The sequence below is a fragment of the Thrips palmi genome, unplaced genomic scaffold, assembly GCF_012932325.1.
Source record: "Thrips palmi isolate BJ-2018 unplaced genomic scaffold, TpBJ-2018v1 HiC_scaffold_1, whole genome shotgun sequence".
In the NCBI taxonomy this organism is placed as follows: Eukaryota; Metazoa; Arthropoda; class Insecta; order Thysanoptera; family Thripidae; genus Thrips; species Thrips palmi.
This window is the reverse complement of record NW_023144620.1, coordinates 9199600-9224650: the sequence shown is the minus strand read 5'-3', so window position 1 is coordinate 9224650 and position 25051 is coordinate 9199600. Positions and strand designations below refer to the sequence as shown.

At 58.1% G+C, this 25051-nt stretch overlaps 1 protein-coding gene across 1 annotated transcript; it reads right to left on the bottom strand.

The window, feature by feature from the left end:
- Positions 1-18721: 18721 nt before the first annotated feature.
- LOC117640269 (POU domain protein CF1A) lies at positions 18722-24749 on the bottom strand. Its single transcript, XM_034376633.1, has one exon. It carries the CDS (start codon positions 24566-24568, stop codon positions 23237-23239), a length of 1332 nt encoding a protein of 443 aa, XP_034232524.1. The 5' UTR covers positions 24569-24749; the 3' UTR covers positions 18722-23236.
- Positions 24750-25051: the final 302 nt, after the last annotated feature.

The window sequence follows — 25051 nt, the reverse complement described above, 5'->3', positions numbered from 1 at the left end:
GGGCCGGTCACTCGAGAAAACGGCGACGAACCTCCAGCTTTCCGCCTGTCCGCCAGTTTGACTGTCTGCACCGAACAAGCGCCGCGAGGTTCCTCGGTTTTGATCGGGTTGGACCAGCACCGCCGCAGGCCTGCGCAGGCCCAGCCAAGTGCGGGCAAACCCGGTCGGTCAGTCTGTCTGTCCGCCTGCCGGTGTCCAGTCGGTCCGTCCGCCCGGCCCGCGCTGCTGTCCGGTAGCAGGGAGGCACCACTGGTAATTGAGTAGCCTTATTGTGGCGCGCTTTGCATTTCATGAGCAGCAAGCACGGCGAAGCACGGCCACCCTTCCCCGGTCCCGCCAGGGTCCCGCCAGGGCCCCGCCAGGGTCCTGCTCCAGTATCTGAACCGAGGTCCTGCAGGACCTGCTGCCCGCCCGGTGCAGCCCGGCGCAGCCCGGCGTACCCATGCCTTTGCCTTTAGCGGCATGCGACCGGTCAGTCTGGCCGGCCGGCCGGCCGGCAGGGCCCAGGCCGGGGGCGCCCGGGGGCTCGAACCAAGACGGGTGTCTCGGCCCGCCCCGACCCGCCCCGGTGAGCCTTGCGGAGCGCCTGCCTGCCCTGGCCGCCCCGCCTGCCTTGGCTGCCGCCTGCCGCGCGGCCGCGTCGCCCGTGAGCACTTCATTGAACGCAGGCTGCACAAGCTGCAAATCAGTTGGCGGACTGGTGCAGCGCCGCAGCGCCGCAGCCACGGGCTCTCTGTTACACGCGTCGCATTCAGGTGTCTCGGCGGCGCGCCGGTATTAGCAGTGTCGGCGCGAGGAGAATAGCGACTTTTTAAGCACCGATGTGTCTCCGCTCCGCGACGATCCTCGGCGCCGCGGCCTCACGGCGGCACACTGTCGGGGCGAGGCCGCGGTGACGTCAACGACGCCGTGCCGCTCTCCGCGAGCCCCGAGTCCTCCAAGACGGCTGCGCCGCGGTCAAAATCCCGGACGCGTTTTGAGCTCCAGAGTCGCTAAGCAGGACTCGAACCGGACGTGTGACCCCATCAATGGATTGCTCTCCGAACGAGGAATCCATCGGTGGGGTCACACGCTCGGTTCGAGTGCTTGTCCTCCGTCGCGTCGTCGTCGTCTTCGTCGTCGGCACGGAGAGGCGGCGGCGCGGCGGCGCCGAAGAGTGCGGCCAGCAGATGGCTCGCTAATAGTGCTTATTAAAGAGGCCCGTGAAGATGGGGGAGATACGCCGGGCGGGGCGGGGCGGGGCGGGGCGGGGCGGGGCGGGGCGGGGCGGGGCGGGGCGGGGCGGGGCGGGGCGCGGACGCAGCTCCCACACGGGGAGAGAAGGGACGGGACCTACCGGGGCACCAATCATTGCTTTCCCGACAAAAGTTTCCACAAAATCGTCGGAAAACACACGATATTTCTGAAAAATGAAACCTCGGTTCTCATTTCCGTTTCAAACCATCTTTTAACAGTCTGGTCGCTGCTGCTCCGCAGGCCAAAGTGTGCATCATCAGCTGAGTTCCTGCGCCGGGTTCCTCAAGGTTGGTTCCCGTCCGTGCCACTGCGCTCATCTAGGGGGCGCCAGGAGCGACGCAGCCAAGACGCGGCGCGCGGTCCCTTACCTCGGCGCGGCACATGCGCGGCCCGACGTGCGTTTCACACGCAAACTCACCCACGCACGGGCACGCATGCAGACGCACGCGGGCACGTGAATGCACGCGCATCAATCTTGCGGCATTTGAGCGACCAGTGTGGAGGCCCGGCTTGAGGCCTGGTCCGCGCGATTTATGGTCGGCACACATTTGGGCTGCAGCGAGGCGCGAGGCGACGCGCAAAACGCCGCCGTCCGAACGCCCGCCTCGGCTCGGCTCGGCTCGGCTCGGCTCGGCTCGGCTCGTTCCAAAGTGCGGATGATGAAGTGCTCCTTGCAGTGTGATGGCGCGGGTGAAGCGTAATTAAAAACGGCGTCGGGGGAATTGGCAAACCTGGCGATGCACTTTTGGCGCGCAGAGCGGCGCAGAGGTCACCGCTTGCCAAATGTCATACACGTCACATCTAAGATAGTGGCCGCATATTCGCAGGCAGGAGTGAAACTTGCTGCCTAAATTCAATTTGCTGATTCTATCCGCGGGGGCTTGTTGTTGTTGTTGTTGAGGCGGCCCCACGACTCCACACTCGCAGTGCCGGGCCTCCTCTCCTTTCCAGCCTGCTGGACGCGCTGAGAAAAATAATTGACGCGCGGAACGAGCCGTAGAGGGAAAACTTTTAGAAAAGGAAAAAAAAGCAAGCAGTAGAAGTGTGCTTTTTTAAAAAAGAAGCTTGGAAGAGAAGGGTAACCTTCTTGCCGTTACGGACGAGGTGCAGGTGCACACACGCGTGGGTCAGCAGACAACGGTCTAGCGAGGGTTGGGACTCATGGCTCGGAGAGAGAGGGGGGGGGGGCGGCATGAAGTTGACAGGTTCGTTTTCTGTTTCTTGTGAGATACGGTTCCACCGCGATACCTACCCACCTCGATTTCAATGCCAATGCCCTCACACCGCGCCGGGGACCCAGCCTTTTTTGCTTTCTCGCTTACCTTCCGTAGTAAAAATTTTGTAAATTTTAGTTTTGGCTACGTTGACTGTGACCTACTAGAATTTTCAGAAAGAAAATCAATTTTGCCAAATTCCAGCCACTTTTTTTTGCTCTTTTTTTCAGCAATTTTTCTTTTTCTCGTTTCTTCGTATTTTTTACAGCATTTATGCCGAAGCGCGGCCACGATTTGCTCGCGTGCCTCCTTGGGCTGCTAGTGGGCTGCCATTGGGCGGCGCGACGGGCTGCGTGTCACGCGATGCCCAATGGCGGCGTCCCCGGCGTCCGCGACGGCCTGGCCAAGGGCCCGCCGGCGTCAACCCGCCAACCGGGGGGCCGCGGACAGAGGGCCGGCCGGGCGCAGCGCGGGGCGGGGCGGGGCGGGGCGGGGCGGCGCAGGGCGTGGCGGCCCTCTGTTCCTCTGTGCCGCGGAGAGGCGGCGGGCCGGCCAGCTCCGTGGCCGACCGGAAAGACGACCGTGCCGGAGTGGCCATGCTTCCGGTACATCTTGCTCCGGGCATTAATAACAATAATTATTGCTGTTCCTTCCAGCGGCCTCCCCCGCCTCTGCGCCCCCTCTCTCTCTCTCTCTCTCTCTCTCTCTCTCTCTCTCTCTCTCTCTCTCTCTCTCTCTCCTCTCTCTCTCTCTCTCTGGCGCGCTGTTCCCGCGGGACCAGCAGGTGTGGCCATACACCGGCCACGAGCCGGCCATCCACCGGCCCGCTCCCCCGCCCCCGCCCGCCCCCCTGCGGCACTGGCGGCCCCACCCCTCCCGCCCACACTCACCGGATCATCTCGAGATATCATCTCAAGCGCCCCGCCGCCACGCCCCGCCACGCCCCGCCACGCCCCGCCACGCCAAAGTCCCGTCAGGCCCCGGCGAGCCCCGCCAGGCACAGGCTACTCCACGCGTCGGCTGCTGCGGTTTTCTTGACTGCGGTCGTGGCACACGCTGTTGCGCCCTGGTGCGGGCAGCGGCCGGGCGGGGCCGGCCGGCCACCCGAGCGGTGTGGCGGCAGGGCGGTGGAGTATGTAGCGGTGTCCAGGCTGCGGCAGTGGTAGCAGTGTCCTGGACGACGGGCACACCGCGTGTGACATCGTCACCAAAACGGCAAACATTCTTCGCATTGACTTGTAGAGGGTGGGCCACTATAAAACCACAACCTGTGCAGAGCGTGCGGGAGTTCCGGAGTAGTTGAAGCGGTCCGAGCGCCTTGCGGGCAGGCAGTCCCGCGGTGCGCCGCTGCCACGCGGCTGCCTACCCGCGACGGAATTCAGCATTGCCCTTGCCGGCCGGCCCGCTGGAGAGATTTACAAGGGCTTTAGGCCAGCGGAGGCGGCGCAGTACCGGTGCGCGGTGCTACCCGCCGCGTTATAGCACCGTGCTGGGGTGTAAACCGCGCCCCGAGTACCTTATGGTACCTTATGGTACCTGTTGTGCGGCCTCTGTGCGTTATTGTGGATGTCCGGCGGAAATGGCCTCAGCTTCGAGGTGGCCTCTTATCCGGACCTCTTATCCAGGCCTCTGATCCGGGCTTTTTATCCAGGCCTCTGGAGCCGCGGCGCTGCGGCGTGTCACTCGAGAGGCCGTCCAGTTTGCAGCTCCACCGCGGAATGCACTCGATCCGACCACCTTCCTACGAACTGACCCTACGCAGCTTTCGCGCCACGTAGGCAAGCCTCAATGTCTCCATCGGACGGAGCGTCCAGTCTCTCTCTCTCTCTCTCTCTCTCTCTCACTGGTGACTGTCGCCGTCTCACTCGTACACCGTTTGCCCTAAATATGAGATACGCGCTCGTAAAGTGCTGTCAGCACCTCGTGCAAAATACTCGTGAACACGTTGGTGTCCTTGCATTAGTTTCGATTTTATCGATCCATATTTTTCATGCTTTTCCTCTCCGGGTGACCAAAAACCGTCCCGACGCGTCGCGAGGCGCTTGGCAGGTTCACTGACGAACAAGACCGCGGCGGCGTTTAATCCGTCTGAAGGCCTGCGGGCCGATTCCGCACCTCGTCGCCCTGTCTCTCTCGCACCCGTGTGGGACAGCCCGTGAGTGCGAGAGAGACAGGGTGCAGAAGCCTGCTTCGGAATCAGCCGCCCGGCCAGCCTGCATGTCGGCGACGCGCGGCTCAAGGAAAACGGCAGGGGTGGGTGCTAACTCGCCGTTCCACCACTTACACGCTCGTCCTGCCAGTACGTATAGGCTGACTCCGAGCGTCTTTGTCTCTCTCGCTCCCACGTGGGACGCCCCGCGAGTGCGAGGGAGACACACTGTCGGAATGAGTCCGCAGTGCAGCCGCCAGGTGCTTCTTCCGTCTCGGTCCGTCTCGAGCACGAGGACCTCCGCCGCCCCCGCCAAGGCGCAGCCAAGGCCCCCGCCCCGTCCACTCCGACGTCCCTTTTAACTCCACTCAACGAAACTACTCGCCCTTTGCTTTTCGGCCAACGAGGGCGGCGGCGGGGAGCGGGACACACTGTAAAAAATAACGACTTGGGAGATAGGTTCGGGAAATACGAGCGAGCGAGAGAGAGAGAGAGAGAGAGAGAGAGAGAGAGAGAGAGAGAGAGAGAGAGAGAGAGAGGAGGGACTAGTAGAGAGCGCGCTCCAACCCTCCGCGCCCTTCCGCGCGCACCTTGCTCGCACTCGCCCACCTTGTGCACCTGCCCTGCCTGCTAGGACGGCGCCCTCCCCTCGTCCCGCGCAGCCCCGCGCAGCCCCGCGGACCGCTTTCATGGTTTTACGGTATTATGGTTTCACGGTGGTTAGGCGCGCCCGGCGTGGCTGCAGGGTGGTGGAGGGAGCGGGGGCGTGGCGTGGCGTGGCGTGGCGTGGCGTGGCGTGGCGTGGCGTGGCGTGGCGTGGCGCGACGCGGTGACCCGTCCACGCCGAGAAGGGCCTGGCCGAGCCTGGCCGGCCCCGTGGCACGGCCGTGGCCGCGTGCTGGCCCACATTGGTTTCACTTGCGCGATGCCTTTCAGTGCGGCACGCCTAAAAGGACAGCGGGGCCGTGCAGTGAGCCTGGCCCGGCCCCGCCGCCCGGCACACTGTCAACGTTTGTTGACAAAAATTTGTTTAAAGTAGCGAATGACATTTTGATCACTCACGAAAGCTAGCATGGTAGTGACAACATTTCACTGTCAGGGAAAAATTAGCCTCAAAATTGTGTCATCAAATAACCAAAGTTTTCAAACGGCGCAATGTTAGCCATGCATGGGACGCAAGGACTAAAGCCAACCGTTTACGAACGTGGACTGGAATAGTTGCAACTGTCACCACTCGTTCGGCGTGAGTCATAGCTTCGGCCTCGAGACTCGCGTTCACTATTCCACCTGGAACATTTTTCATGGGCCACTTTTCTTTTAATTTCTGGATGTGGTAAATTTGCTTTCATTTGGTTTTGTTCTTTTTTTTTTCAGGTTGGCATTGCGTGTCACCAACCCCCTCCGGCGTCGGTCGCGGGCCGCGGGCCGGGCCTGCCGTGACGGCGATACAACTCCGGGCGAGGCGAAAACTCGCTCAGCTAGCGAGCCAAGTGATAGAGCTTGGGCTTTTCGAGTCCGGACGGTGGGCCAAACACACACACACGCACACACAGTCAGAAACGGCAGCGAACGCCGGCGGATCGACTCCGATGGATAAACTTTGGTCGGTCGCACGTCGCCCACGGTTGCACGTTCCATTTTCTGCCTGGAACATATGCAGTTGGTTCAGAGTCCAAGATTTTCCAAGGAGTTAGCTGGCTTTCATGAATGCGAAAATAGGGATTTTCACACACGTCGAGCCCACGCTTTTTCTCCATCATCTAAATCCTGTCACTTTTTCAACGCTTAGCAAATGAATGAGAATGTTGCCGCCATCGCCAGTCGACGCCGTCCCTGAAAAATCAGCCGGTTTTCCGCCGTGACCTGCTCAGCGCCAGCACTGTTAATTGGCAACGTAATTTTCTAACGTCATTTCCGTCGCTGAGTTGCGCGCTGGCGTTACTCCTTTGACACACGTTGCAGCGCGCTGCGGGCCCCAGTCTCCGTCTCTCTCGCACCCACGCGGCACGCCCCGGCAAGTGCGAGGGAGACAGAGCGACGAATCAGCGCGTTGATCAATCTAACTTCCTCGCTCTTTCGCTCGTCTTCGCGTCGCAGGCTGGAGCACTGCTGAAGAGGCGGCGAGGCTGAGCGGATTATTGAGAGATTTACTTCCGCTCGGTGAGCATTTACTGCAACAATAATTAAAAGGGCCCTGACGGGTCGCGGGGACGTGGATTGGACGTCCAGATCGCATCCGATTTGTTTCATATTGGATGCGAATAGGACGAGCTCGATCGATCCACAATCGATCCAGGTAGCATCCACAAAGTCCACAATGATGTCCAAACAACGTCTTAAACACGTCCAGAGCACATCCAGACCATCCACAACTGCGACGTATCCATTTCTCATCCAACCTATCCACATGCAGTCCAAAGTGCATCCAACGCTCTCCTTGCGCATCCAAAATGTGTCTAACGGAGCCAGATCGCATCCCCGGCATCCACTGCGCATCCAACACACATCCTTCACATCCAGAATGCATCCGCCACATCCAAAATGCATCCAAACCACATCCAGCACATCCCGAACGCATCCAAAAAATATCCATCGTATCCAGATCGTATCCATTTCACATCCAAGGTGTTATTTGGATGTGATTAGGGCCTATTCTGGATATGATGGATGACTCCTTTACTCTGGATGAGCTGGACGACCTCCGGATGCGGATGGGATGGATCTTTCTTGTAGCCTGTCGACTCGTCGTGTTGATGTTGCCTGGATGAGTGACGAACTTCTCGAAACTGGTGAGCCTTTACCGGGAGTTGAACCTGGTACCTTCCGCATACTAGCCAACAACTTAAGTCACTCGGCCACCACATCCTTGTTAGAGGAGCAAGAACAATAGGTACTCTTAAACTTCACGCGAGGTATGGTCCACACAGCATCCTCGTTAAGTCCAGCTCGTCCACAGGCATCAACCGTCCAGACAACATCCACAATCTCCACTTGGCTTCCGAAACCACCTAAACTTATCCAATGCACATCCATCACATCCTGAACGCATCCAATGCACATCCGTCACATCCTGAACGCATCCAATGCACATCCAACACATCCTGAACGCATCCAATGCACATCCAACACATCCCGAACGCATCCAATGCACATCCATCACATCCTGAACGCATCCAATACACATCCAACACATCCTGAAAGCATCCAAAGTGCATCCACAACATCCAGATCACATCCAAAGTGCATCCACAACATCCTGAACGCATCCAATACACATCCAACACATCCTGAACGCATCCAAAGTGCATCCACAACATTCAGATCACATCCAAAGTGCATCCACAACATCCAGATCGCATCCAAAGTGCATCCACAACATCCTGAACGCATCCAATGCACATCCAACACATCCCGAACGCATCCAATTCACATCCATCACATCCCGAACGCATCCAATTCACATCCATCACATCCTGAACGCATCCAATGCACATCCATCACATCCTGAACGCATCCAATGCACATCCATCACGTCCTGAACGCATCCAATGCACATCCATCACATCCTGAACGCATCCAATGCACATCCATCACATCCTGAACGCATCCAATGCACATCTATCACAACATGAACGCATCCTATGCACATCCATTACATCCTGAACGCATCCGCTACACTCGGATCGCACTCAACGCAACCAGATCGCACTACGGATGCGATCTGGATGTGGTGGATGCACTTTGGATGTGGTCTGGATGTGGTGGATGCACTTTGGATGCGGTGGATGCACTTTGGATGCGATCTGGATGTGGTGGATGCACTTTGGATGCGGTGGATGCACTTTGGATGCGATCTGGATGTGGTGGATGCACTTTGGATGCAATCTGGATGTGGTGGATGCACTTTGGATGCGATCTGGATGTGGTGGATGCACTTTGGATGCGATCTGGATGTTGTGGATGCACTTTGGATGTGATCTGGATGTTGTGGATGCACTTTGGATGCGATCCGGATGTTGTGGATCCACTTAGGATACGATCTGGATGTGGTGGATGCACTTTGGGTGTGGTGGATGTACTTGGGATGCGATCGGGATGAGGTAGATGTACTTTGGATGCGATCTGGATGTGGCAGATGCAGTCTGGATGTGGTAGATGCAGTCTGGATGTGTTGGAGTGGCTTGGATGTGATGTGGATTATGAACGTTTGGATGTTGTGGACTTCATCTGGACTTTAGGTGTCTCGTGGATGTGTTGGACTTGACGGAGATGTGGTGTTGCAGCCCAGTCACTTTTGTGTGGATGTTGCGGATGTAATGTGGACCCCTTGCGGATTTATGTGGACGTGGTGGACGTGAATTAGATGTCTGTAGATCTCCTGGATGTGTCGGATGCTTAATGGATGATCCGTCTGCGGCTGCTCGGGATGAAGTGGACGCGATCAGGATGCCGACTGGAGTAATGCTCGAAATGTGGATTGGCGCGGACTTGCGTGGACGCGGGGTGGACGCTAGGTGGATGCAACAGACACGAAATGGACCTAGTTTGGATGATGTGAGCTCCAAATCACATCCCAGCGACCCGTCAGGGGGTTGGCGTGTCCGAGGGTTAATTGGCGCACTTTTCGACAAACTGCCGAACAATTAAGACAGAATTTAGCGCCGGCAGACGACGCACTTCAAAAAAAAAATCGTCGAACAATGGACGACGCTCCTGTTTTCTAGACGACCCATCGATTGATTGTTTTCCGAATGCGCGAAAAAAGCAGACGAAGCGCTTCGGGCCGAGCCGAGCGGCCGGACTTGGCAGACGTATAATTGGGTCAGTAGTATGAACGCGTCATGTGACACTCGGCATTCCTGCCAGAACAGGTGAAGTGACCGCAGGTATGATAACTGGGATTTCCTGACCAAGGCCAACGAGGCCGGCCTGCAGGCACTCACACTCCCAGACAAACACGAGCCGAGATTCGGTTTCTTTCTCGATACGTTGCACAGTGGGCCAGAAGCCGGGGGGAGGCGGCCAAAACTCTAGACGCGTTTTGAGCTCCAGAGTCGCTAAATGGGACTCGAACCGAACGTGTGACCCCACCAATGGATTGCTCTCCGAACGAGGAATCCATTGGTGGGGTCACACGTTCGGTTCGAGTTCCATTTAGCGACTCTGGAGCTCAAAACACGTCTAGAGTTTTGGCCGCCTCCACCGGCTTCTCGCCCACTGCGCGTTGGCATCTCCTGCGAAGAAAAGTAACAATTACTGCCGACGACTCAAATCAATGGACCCCGTTCGCGCGCTGGCCGCGCTGGCTGCGGCCGCCAGGCCAACATAACCTCAAACGTTGACGCCCCGGTCGTTCCGGGTGACAGTTACGACGTCACGAGAAGTTGCTTGTATTCTCTTGGCCCTCTTTTTCGCCGACACACACACACACACACACACACACACACACACACTACACACACACACACACACACACACACACGCGCGCACGCAGACGTCGGCGACATGGAGGGCCACACCGAACGGGAACCTTATTTTAGGAACAGGTTCCCTGGGCGATAACCACGTAGGGAACTCTTCCGAGTGGAACGGCCGGCCGGCCCTTCCTTTTGCAGGCTGATAAGGCGTCACAGTGCTGGCCGCGGCCGTTCGGACGGACGGACGGACGGACGGACTTACAGGCAGACGGACTAACAGGCAAACAGACGGCGAAATTAAAGGACCAGCACAGTGGGCCTGAAGACCGGTGCAGGGGACCAAAATTCTAGACGCGTTTTGAGCGAGCTCTAGAATCGCGAAACAGGGCTCGAACCGAGCATGTGATCCCACCACTAGATTCCTCGTTCGGACAGCAATCCATTGGTGGGGTCACACGTTCGGTTCGAGTCCCATTTAGCGACTCTGGAGCTTAGAACGCGTCGGGGATTTTGACCACCTCCACCCGGTCCTCTGGCCCACTGTGTGTCCAGTGTGTCGAGTCCGCATGAGGCCGTGGGTCTGCACGGCTTCACGCCGCCGGTTGCCTACCTCCATTCACCAGAAGGACGCGAGGAGCAAGAAGAAGAAGAAGAAGAAGGAGGAGGAGCGCAGGAGAAAACGAGTTCTTAACAGCCTATCATTCGGTGATCGCGCATCCGGGGGGAGTTATGCAACGCAAATAAACTGACGCACTCTTCTTCACACTGACACTCACTGGCTCGCTCGCACTCGTGCACTCGCCGAGGCACTCGCACGCTCGTGCCATGATCCAATGAAGGATGCCTCTGTCGTTGCCTAGTTATCGGGGGGCCTGCATCTGCATCGTTGCCAAGTTATCCGCGTTCGCGCCGCGAGAGTGTGTGAGTGTGCGCGAAGGCGAGAGTGTGTGAGTGTGACTCTGACATTGATGCCAAACGGCGAGCCGGCCAGCCTACGCGGAAGGAAGGTAAGAGGGAAAACACTTGCGTTGCATCATGGACCCCGCGATGCCCTTCGGACCTTGGGCCACCCTATGCGAGGCGGGGCCGGAGGGCGAAACTCCAGACGCGTTTTGAGCTCCAGAGTCGCGAAATAGGGCTCGAACTGAACGTGTGACCCCACCAATGGATTCCTCGTTCGGAGAGCAATCCATTGGTGGGGTCACACGTTCGGTTCGAGTCCGACTTGGCGACTCCTGAAGGACTTTCTTTGACCCTCTGCGTAGGCAAATTTTGCGCCGTCTTCCCCCCCTGAATCCGTCCCTCTGGATCCGACGTGACCACCCGAGGAGAAAGAGAGAAAAACGCATCGCAGCCACCGCTTGTCGTGACGTCCGATGCAGAAAAAGACGCGCCGAGGCGCCAGAGGGGCCCAGAGGGGCCCGAGGGGCGCATAGTCCGGCCGGCCAGGTGAGGCCCACGCGTGCCCCCCTCCACGCCGGCCAGCCAGCAGCCAGCCAGCCCGCGCACGAGGCTCGGCTGGCACGCGCGAGAGCGCCCGAAGGTCACGACACGCACACGCAGGCCTGCCGCAGACTGACTCCGCGAGAGTCGCTTTCGTCGCTCTGTCTCTCTCGCACCTCTTCGGGACGCCCTGCGAGTGCGAGAGAGACAGAGCGACGAAAGCGACTCGCAGTGTGCTGGGCCTGCTGCAAGGCGGCCCGCGAGACGGGCGGCACTGCAAGGCACTCCGGCCTGCAAGACCTCAAGAGGGCCGTGGAAGTTTCTCATATGTAGCTTCGGAGCCCGACATTTGAATGAAAGATGATGGATGAATAGGCAAATGAAGGCACGAATGAAGGAATGAACCTCGGAATGAACCAAGGAGAATGAATTGATGGAATGAATGAATGGGTTGGTGCAAATGAATTGGTGAAACAAATGAATTGATGAAATGAATGACTCAAATAATTAAAGAGACGAATGAATTGGTGAGTTCGAAATGAATTGATGAAATTGAAAGGAATTGATACTACTGAATAAATAAAAGAAAATGGATTGGTTGAAAAAATGAATAACTTGACAAACATCGAATGAATGAATGAATGAATGAATGAATGAATGAATGAATGAATGAATGAATGAATGAATGAATGAATGAATGAATGAATGAATGAATGAATGAATGAATGAATGAATGAATGAATGAATGAATGCGGTGCAGTTTCCATAGGTCCTATGCCCGCGCACGCCGAGCGACAGCTTATTGCGCGTGACGGAGTGCGACGCTCCGGTGCCTCGTCGCAGCCCCAGCAGCAGACCGATTCCGAGAGTCGTTTTCGTCGCTCTGTCTCTCTCGCACTCATGGGGCACCTTTTATACGTGTGAGAGAGACAGAGCGACGAAAACGACGGCTCTCGGAACCAGTTTGCAGCCCCAGCGGCCCAGCGCTCGGCCGGGCCGTCGCGTTGTGTCCGCATTGCGTCCGTCCACCGCGTCCACAATGTCCACCGCGTCCGCTGCGACCGGCCGGCCGATGGCAGCCCATGGCAGCCCATGGCAGCCCATGGCGCGGACCCCATCCGTCATCGGCAGGGCGCGCTGTTCGACATCTTGTAATACACGAGGGCACCGTCATCCGGGCCGTCCATCAGGGACTCGAATTTAGTCGCGTGGAAGCGGAGCGAAGGGATCACCCCTTCGCGCGGCTGACCTTCAGGATGGGAATGCGGCTGGTGCCGGCCGGCGGGCCGCACCCCGCGCGCTAGCAACAAATTCAAATGGCGGAGTTGCGCCCGGCCGCCGCGGCGCCGCGCTGCACTCCCAAGTTTATCGCCTTGGCTCGCGCTGCTGGCCGCACTGCGCCGCGTGGCGGCGTGGCTCGCTCCCGTTTTGGGGAACGGCGCTGGCGCGTTCGATTCCAGATCGCGATACGAGTTTTCGCCCCGCCCGGCCGTCGCGTCCGTCGCGGCCGTCGCGGTCACCGGGGACGCAGAGCCGCGTAATTTACGGCGCGTCCCCGCCGAGCCGTCACCGTCACCGCTTCCGTCGCTCTGTCTCTGTCGCACTCATGGGGCCCGCGTAGGTGCGAGCGAGACAGAAGTCCGCAGACGCGTTGCGCAGTGCACTAGCGGCCCGTTTTGACATGAACACCCCGACTATTATCGATTCCGCAGGCCGCGTGCTTTCGTCGCTCCGTCTCCCTCGCGCCGAGGGCGGGGCGCGCCGCGAGAGCGAGAGAGACACTGGTAATGAGGCGGCGGGGTGGCTTTCGGCTTTGGCGTGCATTGCTGACCGCTGTGACCGCCAGTGGCGCTACTCCTCGTCGGCCTCGGCCACCCTCGCCGCGCCTCGCTGGCCACCCCCTGTCCGGCCCGGCCGAGGCCGCGCCGCCGTGCCGCGCCGGCATTGGCCATCATTAGAGCGCTATTAGCGCCCCCACCACACCCCCAGGCAGCCAGCCAGGCCGGCAGGCAGCCGCCGTGACGCCGTCGCTCCAAAATGAGCTCATTGGCGACCGGCCTCGCGCCATGGCGACTGGCCGAACGTCGTATTTCAGCGCACCGCCCTCGAAGCCCTGCAGGGCCTGGGCCTGCCCTGGGCCTGCCCTGGGCCTCGCGCCGATAAGCGGCCGGGGTCGGAAAGTCAGTGGCCGGACCAGCGGCCACCACACTGCTTGACGGCGACGCCGTGCGCGACGTCGTGCCGCCGCGACCTTGGCGCCGACCAATAGCATTCCGGCTCGCGATCTCAGATCGGCCGGATGACAAATTTGGGCCCCGATTAGGGAAGTGGCGGTGAGGACGACGGCGAGGTCCGATTGACCCTGCGTGACCCCCTACAGTGCCGAGGCGGCCGTGGCTGCCCGCGGCCCGGGGCGCTTTGCGCCGTGCCATGGAAATGAGGCATGAGCCATTCGACGTGTAGGTGCACTTACTTTTTTATTATTTCTTTATTTTGTGGGCCTGTGCCGCCACCGGCCGCCACCGGCCGGGCCGCCACCCCGGGTACCTGCAGTGCAGACCGGCCCCGCGCTCCCCGCCGCCAACATACTGCCCGCTGGCACGACAGTGTGCACGACACCGCCGTCCGTCCCCCAGGCCAGCGCGGCCGCCGTCGGGGCGCGGATTCAATCAAACCCGGATCAAAGTGCGCGCCAACGCGGCCGACGCGGCCGAGGACGACATCCTCCCCCTGAGACAGCCCCCGCAGTCCCCACAGGTGGACGGACGGGCCGCTTCGGACGCCGCCCGGAACTTGGCAAAGTGGAGAGAGAGGCGACTCGACTCGAGTTTTGATACTCGGGTAACGCCGCGCCGGGTTCGCCCCGTCCCCGCGTCGCAGGGGGCGGCAGGGGCGGCGGGGGGCGGCGCCACTGGGGGTGGCGGGGGGCGGCGTTGCGCAGGCAACCACTGCGCACTCCGCGCGCCCTGCCCCGCGCCCTGCGGCAGGCGGCGGCAGGCGGCGGCAGGCCACCCCTTTGCAACCCGACGCCGCCCGCCGCTACCCGCCATGTACTCTGCCGGCGCCGCGCCAGCCAGCCAGGCCGGCACGTTGGCCGACACCCACTTTGCATATGCCGCGAAGGCGCGCGACGCGCGAAGGGCAGGGTCCAGGGCGGCCGGGCCGGGCCCCAAGTTATCGGCTGTCAAGTGTTTGTCCCGGCTTCGAATACCGGTCCAGCGCCCCTTTTTTATGCCCCGTGCGCGTGCTTTTTACGACGGCTGTGTGTGTTGAAGGCGGAGTGCAGCTTCTCTTGCTGTGCCTCGCTAGTCAGGTGTGTGGTCTGGCACCGTCGCCGCGGGCGGGGCGGGGCGGGGCGGGGCGGGGCAGGGCGGGGCGAAAGGAGCGCGCACCCGCCAAGCCACGCGCCGCCCCGCCCCGCCTCGACACCAAGAAGGGCACTAAAGCGTTCACATGCCGCCACAACAGTGCATGCGACGTGTATTCGCCCGAACCTCGCGGTGGAGCAAACGGCGACCTCTCAATTTACCGCCATTCCTTTTTCCCTCCAGAAAAATGTGCGGCAGTGGCGGACTGGCTGGATCAAGGGGCGGGCTCAGGTTGGGGCGGGGCGACCGATTTATCCAGCCTCGTGGAACTGCCCTCCAAACACCTCTAAACAGAGCCAGCATGGCCAGCACTGCCGCCGTAACGTCTCTGCAGACGCGTCTCCGAAAGTCGCTCCGTCTCTCTCGCACTCGTGGAGCGTGCCGTGCAGGTGCGAGAGAGACAGAGCGACGAACACGACTCTCGGAATCAGTCTGCTGGTCCGCTGTGGCTGGGGGATCGATGGCCACGGGCACGGCCTTGCGACCAGAACGGCCCGGAACGGCCCCCACCCCATTCCACCGCCTGCTTGCTGCCTGCCTGCTGCCCGGCTGCGAGGGTCTGCGCCCTGCTACGCCCTGCTGCGCCCTGCTACGAGGCTATCGATTCGCCGTCTCAGCTTGAACGCCCTCGTACGGTGCTCATAGCCGTCAGAGACGCCGTCAGACGCAGAGTAGCTGACTAGACGGTGCGCTGACGGCTGAGATATGCGCCGCGTTCCAACCCGCGAGGCGCTGTGTGCCGCGTGCGGCCGCGCGCGGTGTCGGAGGCAGTCGGAGGTGAGAAACGCCACCGGCCACAGATAAAGGGAATTCCCGAACGCGCACTCCGCCGCCGTCAAGGTCACCGAAGGTCTCTGACGGCGGCGCCAAGGTGTTCCGAAGGTGCCCCGAAGGTTCCCGAAGGTGTCCCGAAGGTGTCCCGAAGGTGTCCCGAAGGTGTCCCGAAGGGTGTCCCGAAGGTTCCCGAAGGTTCCCGAAGGGTGTCCCGAAGGTTCCCGCAGGTTCCCGAGGTTTCGATTCCCGAAGGTTCCCGAAGGTGTCCCGAAGGTTCCCGCCGACGGTGACCTGAAGATATTCAAGTTCAAGCCGCGATGGGGTCTTCATTTTGTCGCCAAATTTCGAGCCGCCGCGGCCCATAACCTACGCGAGCTGACCGAAGATGCCCCGCTGTTGGTGCCGACAGGATCACAACAGCTGACTTGGCCGATCGGCCGGATTGCATAATTGATGTCCGCGCGCCTCGCGCGCCTCGCGCCGTGCTGCCGGTGTCGCCGGGCCGCGGCTTGTCCAGCGGAGATCGCCGTGCCGGGCGCCAGCAGCACGCTGCGTCCCGACGGAGCTGTCGTCTCTCTCGCACGGATGGGCTCCTCATGGCGGTGGGAGAGAGACAGAGCGACGAGAGCCCGCAGGCTGCAGCCGGTACGCCACCGACACTTTCCTTTTCGCGCGGTAATGGCGGACGGCGTGGACGGCGTCAGCGATTTGTCATCGCGCGCGTAAATACCGCGCGATGCATCATGACGTTTAATTCGTCCTCGGCGGCACACTGCGCGGCGCACGCATGCGCACCGCCACACCGTAAAATGACGCAAACGCGCCAAAGCGAGCCAAAGCGCCGCGCCGCTTGTGCCGCTTGGCACCCTTTCGGCCAAGTTCGCGCACTGTCTCACGCCCAAGGTCACCGTCGGAGGCCCCCGCCGCTTCGCGCTCCGCGCCGCGGCTTTTATGTTCGGAAGCCAGGCGCAAAAGTTCCACGCGGGAGATATACGCAAAAAAGCGCGTGCGCGCCGCGCGCCGCTGGAGGTCGTGAAGGTTGTGCCGAACCCCCCCCGCGCGGCGGACGCGGCGGACGCCACCTGGAAGTTGCGTGCGGCCGCATCTCCTCCGAGGAGACCGAGACGGCCGAGACGGCGGCCCACGCGTGGGGAAGGTCGCCGCCATGGGAAGCAAGCAGAGGCAAGCGCACGGGCTGCCCGACGGCCAGCCCGACGCACGGCCCGACGCACGGCCCGACGCACGGCAAGGCTGTCATGGAAATCATGAAAGAAGAAACTTCTGCGCCGCGCGCTGTTTCCGGCGGCCTCGTCTGCCCCGGTGCGGCGGCCGCGGTCCGCGTCCCAGGCACCGCGTCGACGAGCACGCCGTCGAACCGGGCTCGGGGCGTCGAGGTGGAGCGTCGGGCGTTTGCCTCGCTCGCCGTGTCGCGAAGCCTGAAAGCTATGAATGGTACAAACACAATGGCGTGGTGGCGCCAGCCGCGCCGCCACACGCACACACTCACTGCTGACTCGGTTCCAACAGCGACATACGAATCAAAGACGTGGCTAATCCCACCGTATCCCCGATGAGCCTCAAAGATGTCGTTGGCCAGCCGTGGGGGAGTGCACTGTCGGGGCCGGCCTGGCCTGCCGCTTGCTGGCGCACCCCAGACGGGCCACGACAAGAGGGCGGTCGGACACCGCTTTGCCCGGCCGATCGGCGCGCGCCCCTTTTTCGGCGAGCTGTCCTCTTTTTTCGGCCCTCGCTGCTCCTGGAGGACAAGGCGGCCGATGTCGTCGCTGACCCGGACACGCCGCCGCATGGCACCCTTGCCCTTGCGTCGCTCTGTCTCTCTCGCACTCATTCCCGTACAGAAAGACGGAGCGACGAAAACGACTCTCTGTCTTGGCCGCGCCTAGCCGCCCTACGGAGCCCCAGCTGGCGCGGACCGCCGCGCCGCCGCCCCGCTCTCGCTCCGGCCCAAGAAGGCGGTGTGTGTGAGCGAGCAGGTGCGAGTCGGCGGTCACCTGTTGTGCGGGAAACCTCTTCTGGGCGACTGCTCTTTACGCCGTGACAGCGATATTTATTTGGAACGGAGGAAGGTGACACAAGCAGGTATCCCATACGCGCGCCACAAATAAAAAGAATAAAAAAATGGAAACGAAAAAGGAAGGGAGAGGCGGCCTGTCGTTGCAGGGGCGTAGCGCTTAGCCGCGGCTAGACCCAACGGACGAACGGGACGCGGACATGACGTGCATGGGAGCAATGACCCTTCAACCCTTGATTCCCTTTGCCCTCCCCCTGTCTGCAAAGCACGGCCCAGTGAATGCCCGAAATAATCGGAATGCCTGTGAAGGTTACCTCCGCAATTCGCGTGTACCTCCTGTTTTTCTTTACCCCCCCAAAAAATGAATACCCCGTCTAGGACGCCGTCTGTAAGAAAATCGATGCCGCTGAGCCGCCGCCGCATGTTCTCAAAAACGACAGGCACTTACAGCAGCAGAGTTACCCTGTAAAACAATGCTTCTCCCCACGCCTCTCATCAATACATTTTAAATGTTTTTTGGACCGCCGTCAGTCGAATCACTTTGAAAGCTCACGGCACAAGCCCTAAATGCTCGTGCCCTTAATAACACGGCGAGTAAAGCGATTTAGTCGTTGATACACCAACTCAACAGACAGAAGTGCCTCATCACGATTATGATAGGAACGGTAGTCTTGACTTGACACCCGCCGGAGTCCGAGATGAAATGGGATGGTCAGCAGCAGCAGCACTAAGAGCAGGCGGTGGTGGCGGCGGCATTCCGAAGGACCATTATCTTCATTATGTGTATCAGCCCAGCAGCCAGTAGCTGCACTGATCGGCGCGTCCGATAGACCGGCAGACCAGTCCCCCGGACAAGTCTGTACGTGCAAATGCTTGGATAAGTAGCATTGGAAATTTTAAAACTATGCTCGTGTGTGGCTCGGTGCGTGTTTTCGCTCTGCTTACCAGAGACTAAGCTTCTTCTTTTTTGTTTCTGGCTCCTTTCCGAGACTCATATATTTTTTGTTACAGATTGAACTTTTTTCAATGCTTGTAATATGAAAAAAAATGACAAATATATAAAAAAAATAATAAAAGAGAAAAAGTTGTTTCACTTCATGACAAAAACACAATGCCATCATTTATTGAACAAGATTTCTTTTATGTATAAGTCAGTACAATCATGGGGAGGGGGATCTACTTACAATTAAACCTTTCAATTTGTTCATTAGATATATACATATGTATATTTCATATAGTGGAATGTTTCAAACTAAAACAGTGAAATTATTTTTAAAAAAACTATTCAAAACAAATAAGAATAAACATCTACATAACAATATGAGAAAAATCACAATTGGTCAGTACAATTTAAAACATCACCCTTTGAAATGTATCCATACAATTGCATGGAAAATACAAATCATATGAATACATTTCATTCAAAAGAGCCCATATAAAGTTTAACTACAAAAGATTACTAGACATGAATTACGATAGAATATAGGCAAACGAATTTTCTTTCGTAATATCCGCAGATTTGCTAAAACGTAACTAAATTTAAATATAGTATGGTAACACAAGACAGAAACAGATTTGTACACTTTACTCGAATTTGACACATCTGTTTGTTGTTGAAATTTTCTGTTACTGAAACAAATAACTTACTCGTGAAGTGTTTTTTCACGACATTCTATCACTTGACAAAACAAAACGAGCAGGCATAAGAATTGACAATAAAATAAGTAGATTGGCAACGAAAGAACACAAAATTATACACATCTTCATAATATTAAGTTTTGAGATCCAGTCTTAACAACCAAATTCACAAGCCACGGCCCACTATCGTAGTTAAATTTCGGTTTGCCTACACGATTGAGCTCTTTGAAAAAGAAAAAAAAACACTTAAAATACAGATGCGTTTCATTTAGACGCGCTAAGCCTGACAAAAAGCACCAAAAAAAATGAGACAAGTTCTAAATTTAGATTTTTGGCAGATCGCCAAAATTTTGCATTTCGAACGTGGCTAGTTAGAGTTCTTAACCATGATCATTTGTACTGACACATTAAACAATAAATAATGAGAAACGAGATACATAAATAACACAGATTCTGAATGGAGCAGGGACCGCACTGAACCAACCACTACACACTTCAATAAAATAAATCGGGTTTGTGCAAATGATAACTGTCACTGTTTCTGTCACTTAGAGAAGAATAGAGGCATGTCACTTATCGGCTCTACAGAGTACACTTTACAACTTTACTTCAAAAACAGTTTGAAAATACTTTTACTTAGAACATAATTTTTGCCATGTATAAAAATAGCATTTGGAGAAATTGTTCAAATTTTTATCTTCAGGCGTATGGGCAACTTGAAGGAATTACGAACGGAGGCTTGATGCCTCGAGCCACATATGACATGCTTCGCTTTCTGCTTTGTGTGAGCGGGCCACACCCTGTTTACCAACCATGACATCGTGTCACTACGATAGACAACCGCGTTATTTTCTACTTACACACTTTTAAGACTAGAGTTAACGGCGTGAAATTCATTCAGTAAAAAGAAAATAATCGGCTCAAGAATGACACATATGCATGATTACTAAAGAGACAAATCCAACCGTGCACGGAGAAGAGACACATTCTCAAATAAATTTAGAAATTCACAGGCTTGCAGGACTCAATTAACTTAATTTGAAACTAGTCAAACAGGAAAATTTTGTAACGAGAGCAACAAAGCTTTATAAAATGACTTACAACAAACATAGCACGGCGTCGGGGAGCGCCAAAAACAACGTGCTTCACCTGTTCAAAGAAGCTTGGCATGGGCACTACCAAAATTTGACATTGAAAACAAAGTGGTCCAGACCAATTGAATCTGCGAATCAACATCCCAACGATCAATTTCAACACACTTTCATCCAGCTTAACCCTAAATGAGACGAGGCATTGATAAGTTTTCCCAAACTAACCGCATTTTGCGTCATTAACTTTTCGCCCAGCGCGACCCGCAGAAAGGGGGAACGAACACCGATAAAGTCAATCGCATGCACCTGACTTCCGATATCGTAAACAGCAACACGTTTTTTATTTAGACAGATGAACAGTCGGTCGGGACGTGTGCACAATGGACTATTACGGGGCATCGTACTTGCCATTGTTCGCATTCGGCAGAGTAAGGGTCGCCCCGGAGGGACTCCCGATGGATGCCTCCCTGCACTGCTGGCCTTTTCATTTTCGCGGCGCGTTATCAAACGCTGAATCTTACGAAGGCGTTAAAAGTGCGTCCCTCTTTTCGGGACCAAATCGAAAATACAGAACAAATTACACCGACGTTGGCGGAAAAGTGAAGGTGCGAATCAATGGAGTTTCAATGAAAATTAAACGAATGAATGAATGAACGAGTAAAGCGGTCATGCAATTATTTTTGTTTCTTTTCGGACGGGAGATCAAAGACAATCAACGTAGAAAAATTTAAGAAAAGTGTATCTAAATTCGCAGCATGCAAAATGGAACAGTCTACGGAACAGTTATCAATGCCTCTTGCGTATTATTTACTTTGGACGTATCCTCTTTCGCAGAAAACCACTTCCAAATAAGTGATGACTTTGCAGGCGTGTGTAAAATGAAAAACTGGACTGTTTTATCACACAGAAAAAATGACTTCAAGAAACATTGAAAAGTTTGAATGAAATCTAAGCTTTAAAAAGGAAATCGGTGGCGTTCCGAAGTAAAATGCACACACACCTGCAAAATTCATTACTTAACGGTTTCTCTTTGGCTTTTTCGCCCTAAACAGCGTTCAATCCAACACACAAGTAAGAACAGACCGATGCTGGCCCTACCTGGTCAGTACCTGGTGCGTGGCAGTCCAACGAGGCGCACGATTCACAAAACTTTTTCACTTCCAGTGTGGCAAATCCTCGCGGGGGTGGGTGGCGCGGCACCCCACAAGACACATACACACACACACACACACACGGATGACCCTCTCGGCGCGACGAAGACGGAGCGAGCGCGCGCGTCCCCGAGCGAGAGAGAGGGCCATAGACGAAGCTAGAACCACATTCTTGCACGTTTTTTCTTGTATTTTTTTCGGAGTGGCGGGCAGGTTGCTGGGGAACACCTTTTGTTGCCTAAGGCGGCAGGTAGGCTGAGACTGTCTGGCTGGCTGCTGGCGGGGCGGCCGGGCACCGCGTGGCCGGACAGGCAGGCAGGCAGGCCGATCCAAAGCCAGCCCTACCCGGCTTGACATCCAGCCCGGTGAGTTGTCCAACCAGCCGGGATCGGGTAGGGCTTTGGGCCCCGCGTGGCGGCCAGGCCGGCCAGGCCCCGACTGGGCACACAGCTGCTCCTCGGCCCAGCCCGGCCCAGCCCGGCCCAGCCAGCACTAAAATCACTTTTTCTTGACGCACACACACTCACAGACACACACACTAAGGCACTGCACTGCACTTTGGTTGAACGCTGATGTCACTGATTCAGAAACGAGGTTTCTGCGAAGAGGAGACGATAAAGGTGCACACGCGGGCCAATCACTGGGCAAGCTTCCTTTTTTTTGGTAGCGCAAACCAATAAAACTAAGACACTGAATGAATCGTCGATCGAATTTAACACTTTTGGACCAAACGCCTAGTAATGACATTCACTGACTGCACGGTTCCATGAAGCACTAAGGAACAAGAACTTTGTACGAAGGAGTGCTTGCGGCACGTCCCGATAGCTCACCGGGTAATTCAAATGTCCATATGTACACACGCCGTGCCGGCACCACACTATGCCTTGGGCCCCTCAATATATATAGAATTCGTATATATATATTTTTATATATATATCCACTTATCACTATATTTACATAACCGAGCTTGCTTCATATAAAACAGATCTATTTGCAAATTTATACGAGTCTTGGACTAAAACAAACAAACAAACGAACGAACAAACAAACAAACAAAAAGAAGGTACTCTCTCCACCGACGAACACCACCACACAGTCTTTTGGTATCATTGTCCTTTAAAGTCCAAAATAAATATGGCTCTTCATGCCACAACCTGGCCAACCCGCCGGCGAGGGGTGAGTTGGCACCCCTGCGGGCAGGCTGGCGGCAACCACACTGGGGACAGAGCACTACGTTTGGCAGCGCGACGACGGGCGCCATGAGCGTGGGGGGAGCTCAGCAGCCTCCCTCCGGGGCCGTGAGGCGCCCCTAGGAACGCCGGGCACTCGCGCCCCCGCAACACTTCACGACTCTATCACATGAGGCCCCACTTGCACACACACTCACTCGCACACGCACACACGCACTCACACACACGCACGCACACAATCACTCCTGGTTTCTGGCCTCCTCAGTTGTCGTATTTGGTTTCCACTTTGACTAAGGTGTCACGCTGCGAGTCCACTGACGTCCCCGCCGTTGGTGCGGCCAGGCTGGTCCAGCCGCCGCCGCTGCCTCCATCGCCGCCGAAGTAGTCCCAGTGGACGTCATCGGCGACCTCGGCGGCCTCGACGGCGGGCTCCTGCTTCACAGATAGTCCCAGTATGGGGCCCCATTGGGGGTCCCAGGTCCACTGGGCCGGCCTGTGGTCGTGGCATTGGGTGATCGCGGTGGGGCCCCATGTTAGTGCGCCGCCAGCGACTGGTGGGACATGGCCTGCGGACTGAGCATGGGCGGGCTGTGCGAGTGCGGCCCCATCGGCGACCCGTGCATCTGGTCCTGGTGGTGGTAGCCGGGGTGCATGCCGTGCGGGGGCTGCATGCCGCCGTCCATCATGTCCGGGCCGCCCAGCGTGTTCGGCGGCGTCATCCGCTTCTCCTTCTGCCGCCTGTTGCAGAACCACACCCGCACCACCTCCTTCTCGAGCTGCAGGGAGTCCGCCAGCGCGGAGATCTCCTGCGCCGACGGCTTGGGCTGCTTGTGGAAGTGCTGCTCCAGCGCGCCCTTCACCGACACCTCGATGCTGGTCCTCTTCTTCCGCTTCCGGCCCTGCGCCGCGATCTTGTCTATGCTCGTGGGCGAGCCGGTGGTGCTGTCCGCCTCCTCCAGCCACTTCTGCAGCAGCGGCTTGAGTTTGCACATGTTCTTGAAACTAAGCTGCAGCGCTTCGAACCTGCAGATGGTCGTCTGCGAAAACACATTCCCATAGAGCGTCCCGAGCGCTAGCCCCACGTCCGCTTGCGTGAACCCCAACTTTATCCGACGCTGCTTGAACTGCTTGGCGAAGGCCTCCAGGTCGTCCGAGGTGGGCGCGTCCTCCTCGTTGCCCTCCGGGTCGCCGCGGCCGTCGAGCTGCTGGTGGTGCAGGTGCAGCGGCCCGGGGGAGTGGCTCTGCAGGTCCCGCAGCGACGCGTGCAGCTGCGGTGACGTCTGGTGGTGCGGCAGCATGCCGTTCACGGCCGCGTGGTACATTTGGTGGTTGAGCGGCGACCCCGCCGACGAGTAGTGCGCCGAGGACACGACGGGGGCGTGCCACGAGTGCGGCGACGCCAGGCCGGGCTGCTGGTGCTGCGGGGGCACCCGATGCTGCTCGTGCATGGCGTGGTGAGACGGCTTGATGTCGGCCATGGTGGCGGCCTGGTGAGGGTGATGGTGATGGTGGCCGTGGTGACTGTGCATGGTGGCCATGCTGGCCGCCCAGGGGTCCGGCCCCGAGCCGGGCTGCAGGCTCACCCATGGGTTATGGGACGCGGATAACGACACGGGGTGGCCGTTGGGTGACGGCGACGCGGGCACTTGGTGATGGTGATGGTGGTGGTGATGCTGCGCCGTCGGCATGTACTTCATCTCCACGCCATGGTGAGACGCGTCGGCCGCGGACCGCGGGCTCGGCGACGTGTGGTAGCCGCCCCCGAGCGACGCGTTCACCAAGTTCATGCCGGAGAGCACACTCCCGCTGCCGTCCAGGTCGGACGAGCCTGCGGTACTCGCCGGCATGTAGGAGGTCGCAGCCATGGACTGGATGGGCGCGATGCTGCTTCTGCGGGGGGCTGTGCGCTGGCTAGCGCGGCCCGCTGATCTGAATTGCTAACCTCAGTACTGCCAGTACTGCTGCGCCGGCATGGAGGCCACGACTACACACGCACAACGACTCGCGAACGCGGACAGTCTCATGGGTTATGCATCACGGTCGACTCTCCACTCGATACTAGCGGCCGTCCGCCGCCGTCCGCGCCGCGAGCCTCGCTCCGGGACCCCCCCGACCCCCGCGCCACCCCGCCGCGCCCCGCCGCCCCGCGCCGCCGAGCGCCGCCATTGGCTGCGCGTGGAGCGGCGGCCGCGGCTCGGCACGGCGCGGTCCGTCGGCCCGCTCATTGGGCCTGGCGGGAGGGGGTGCCACGGGGTGCCGCCGGCCGCCGCCGCCAGAGCGCGCCACCGGATGGCTGGTGGCTGGGCCGGGCGCGAGGCGAGGCGCCGCCGCGCCGCACCGCCAGACTC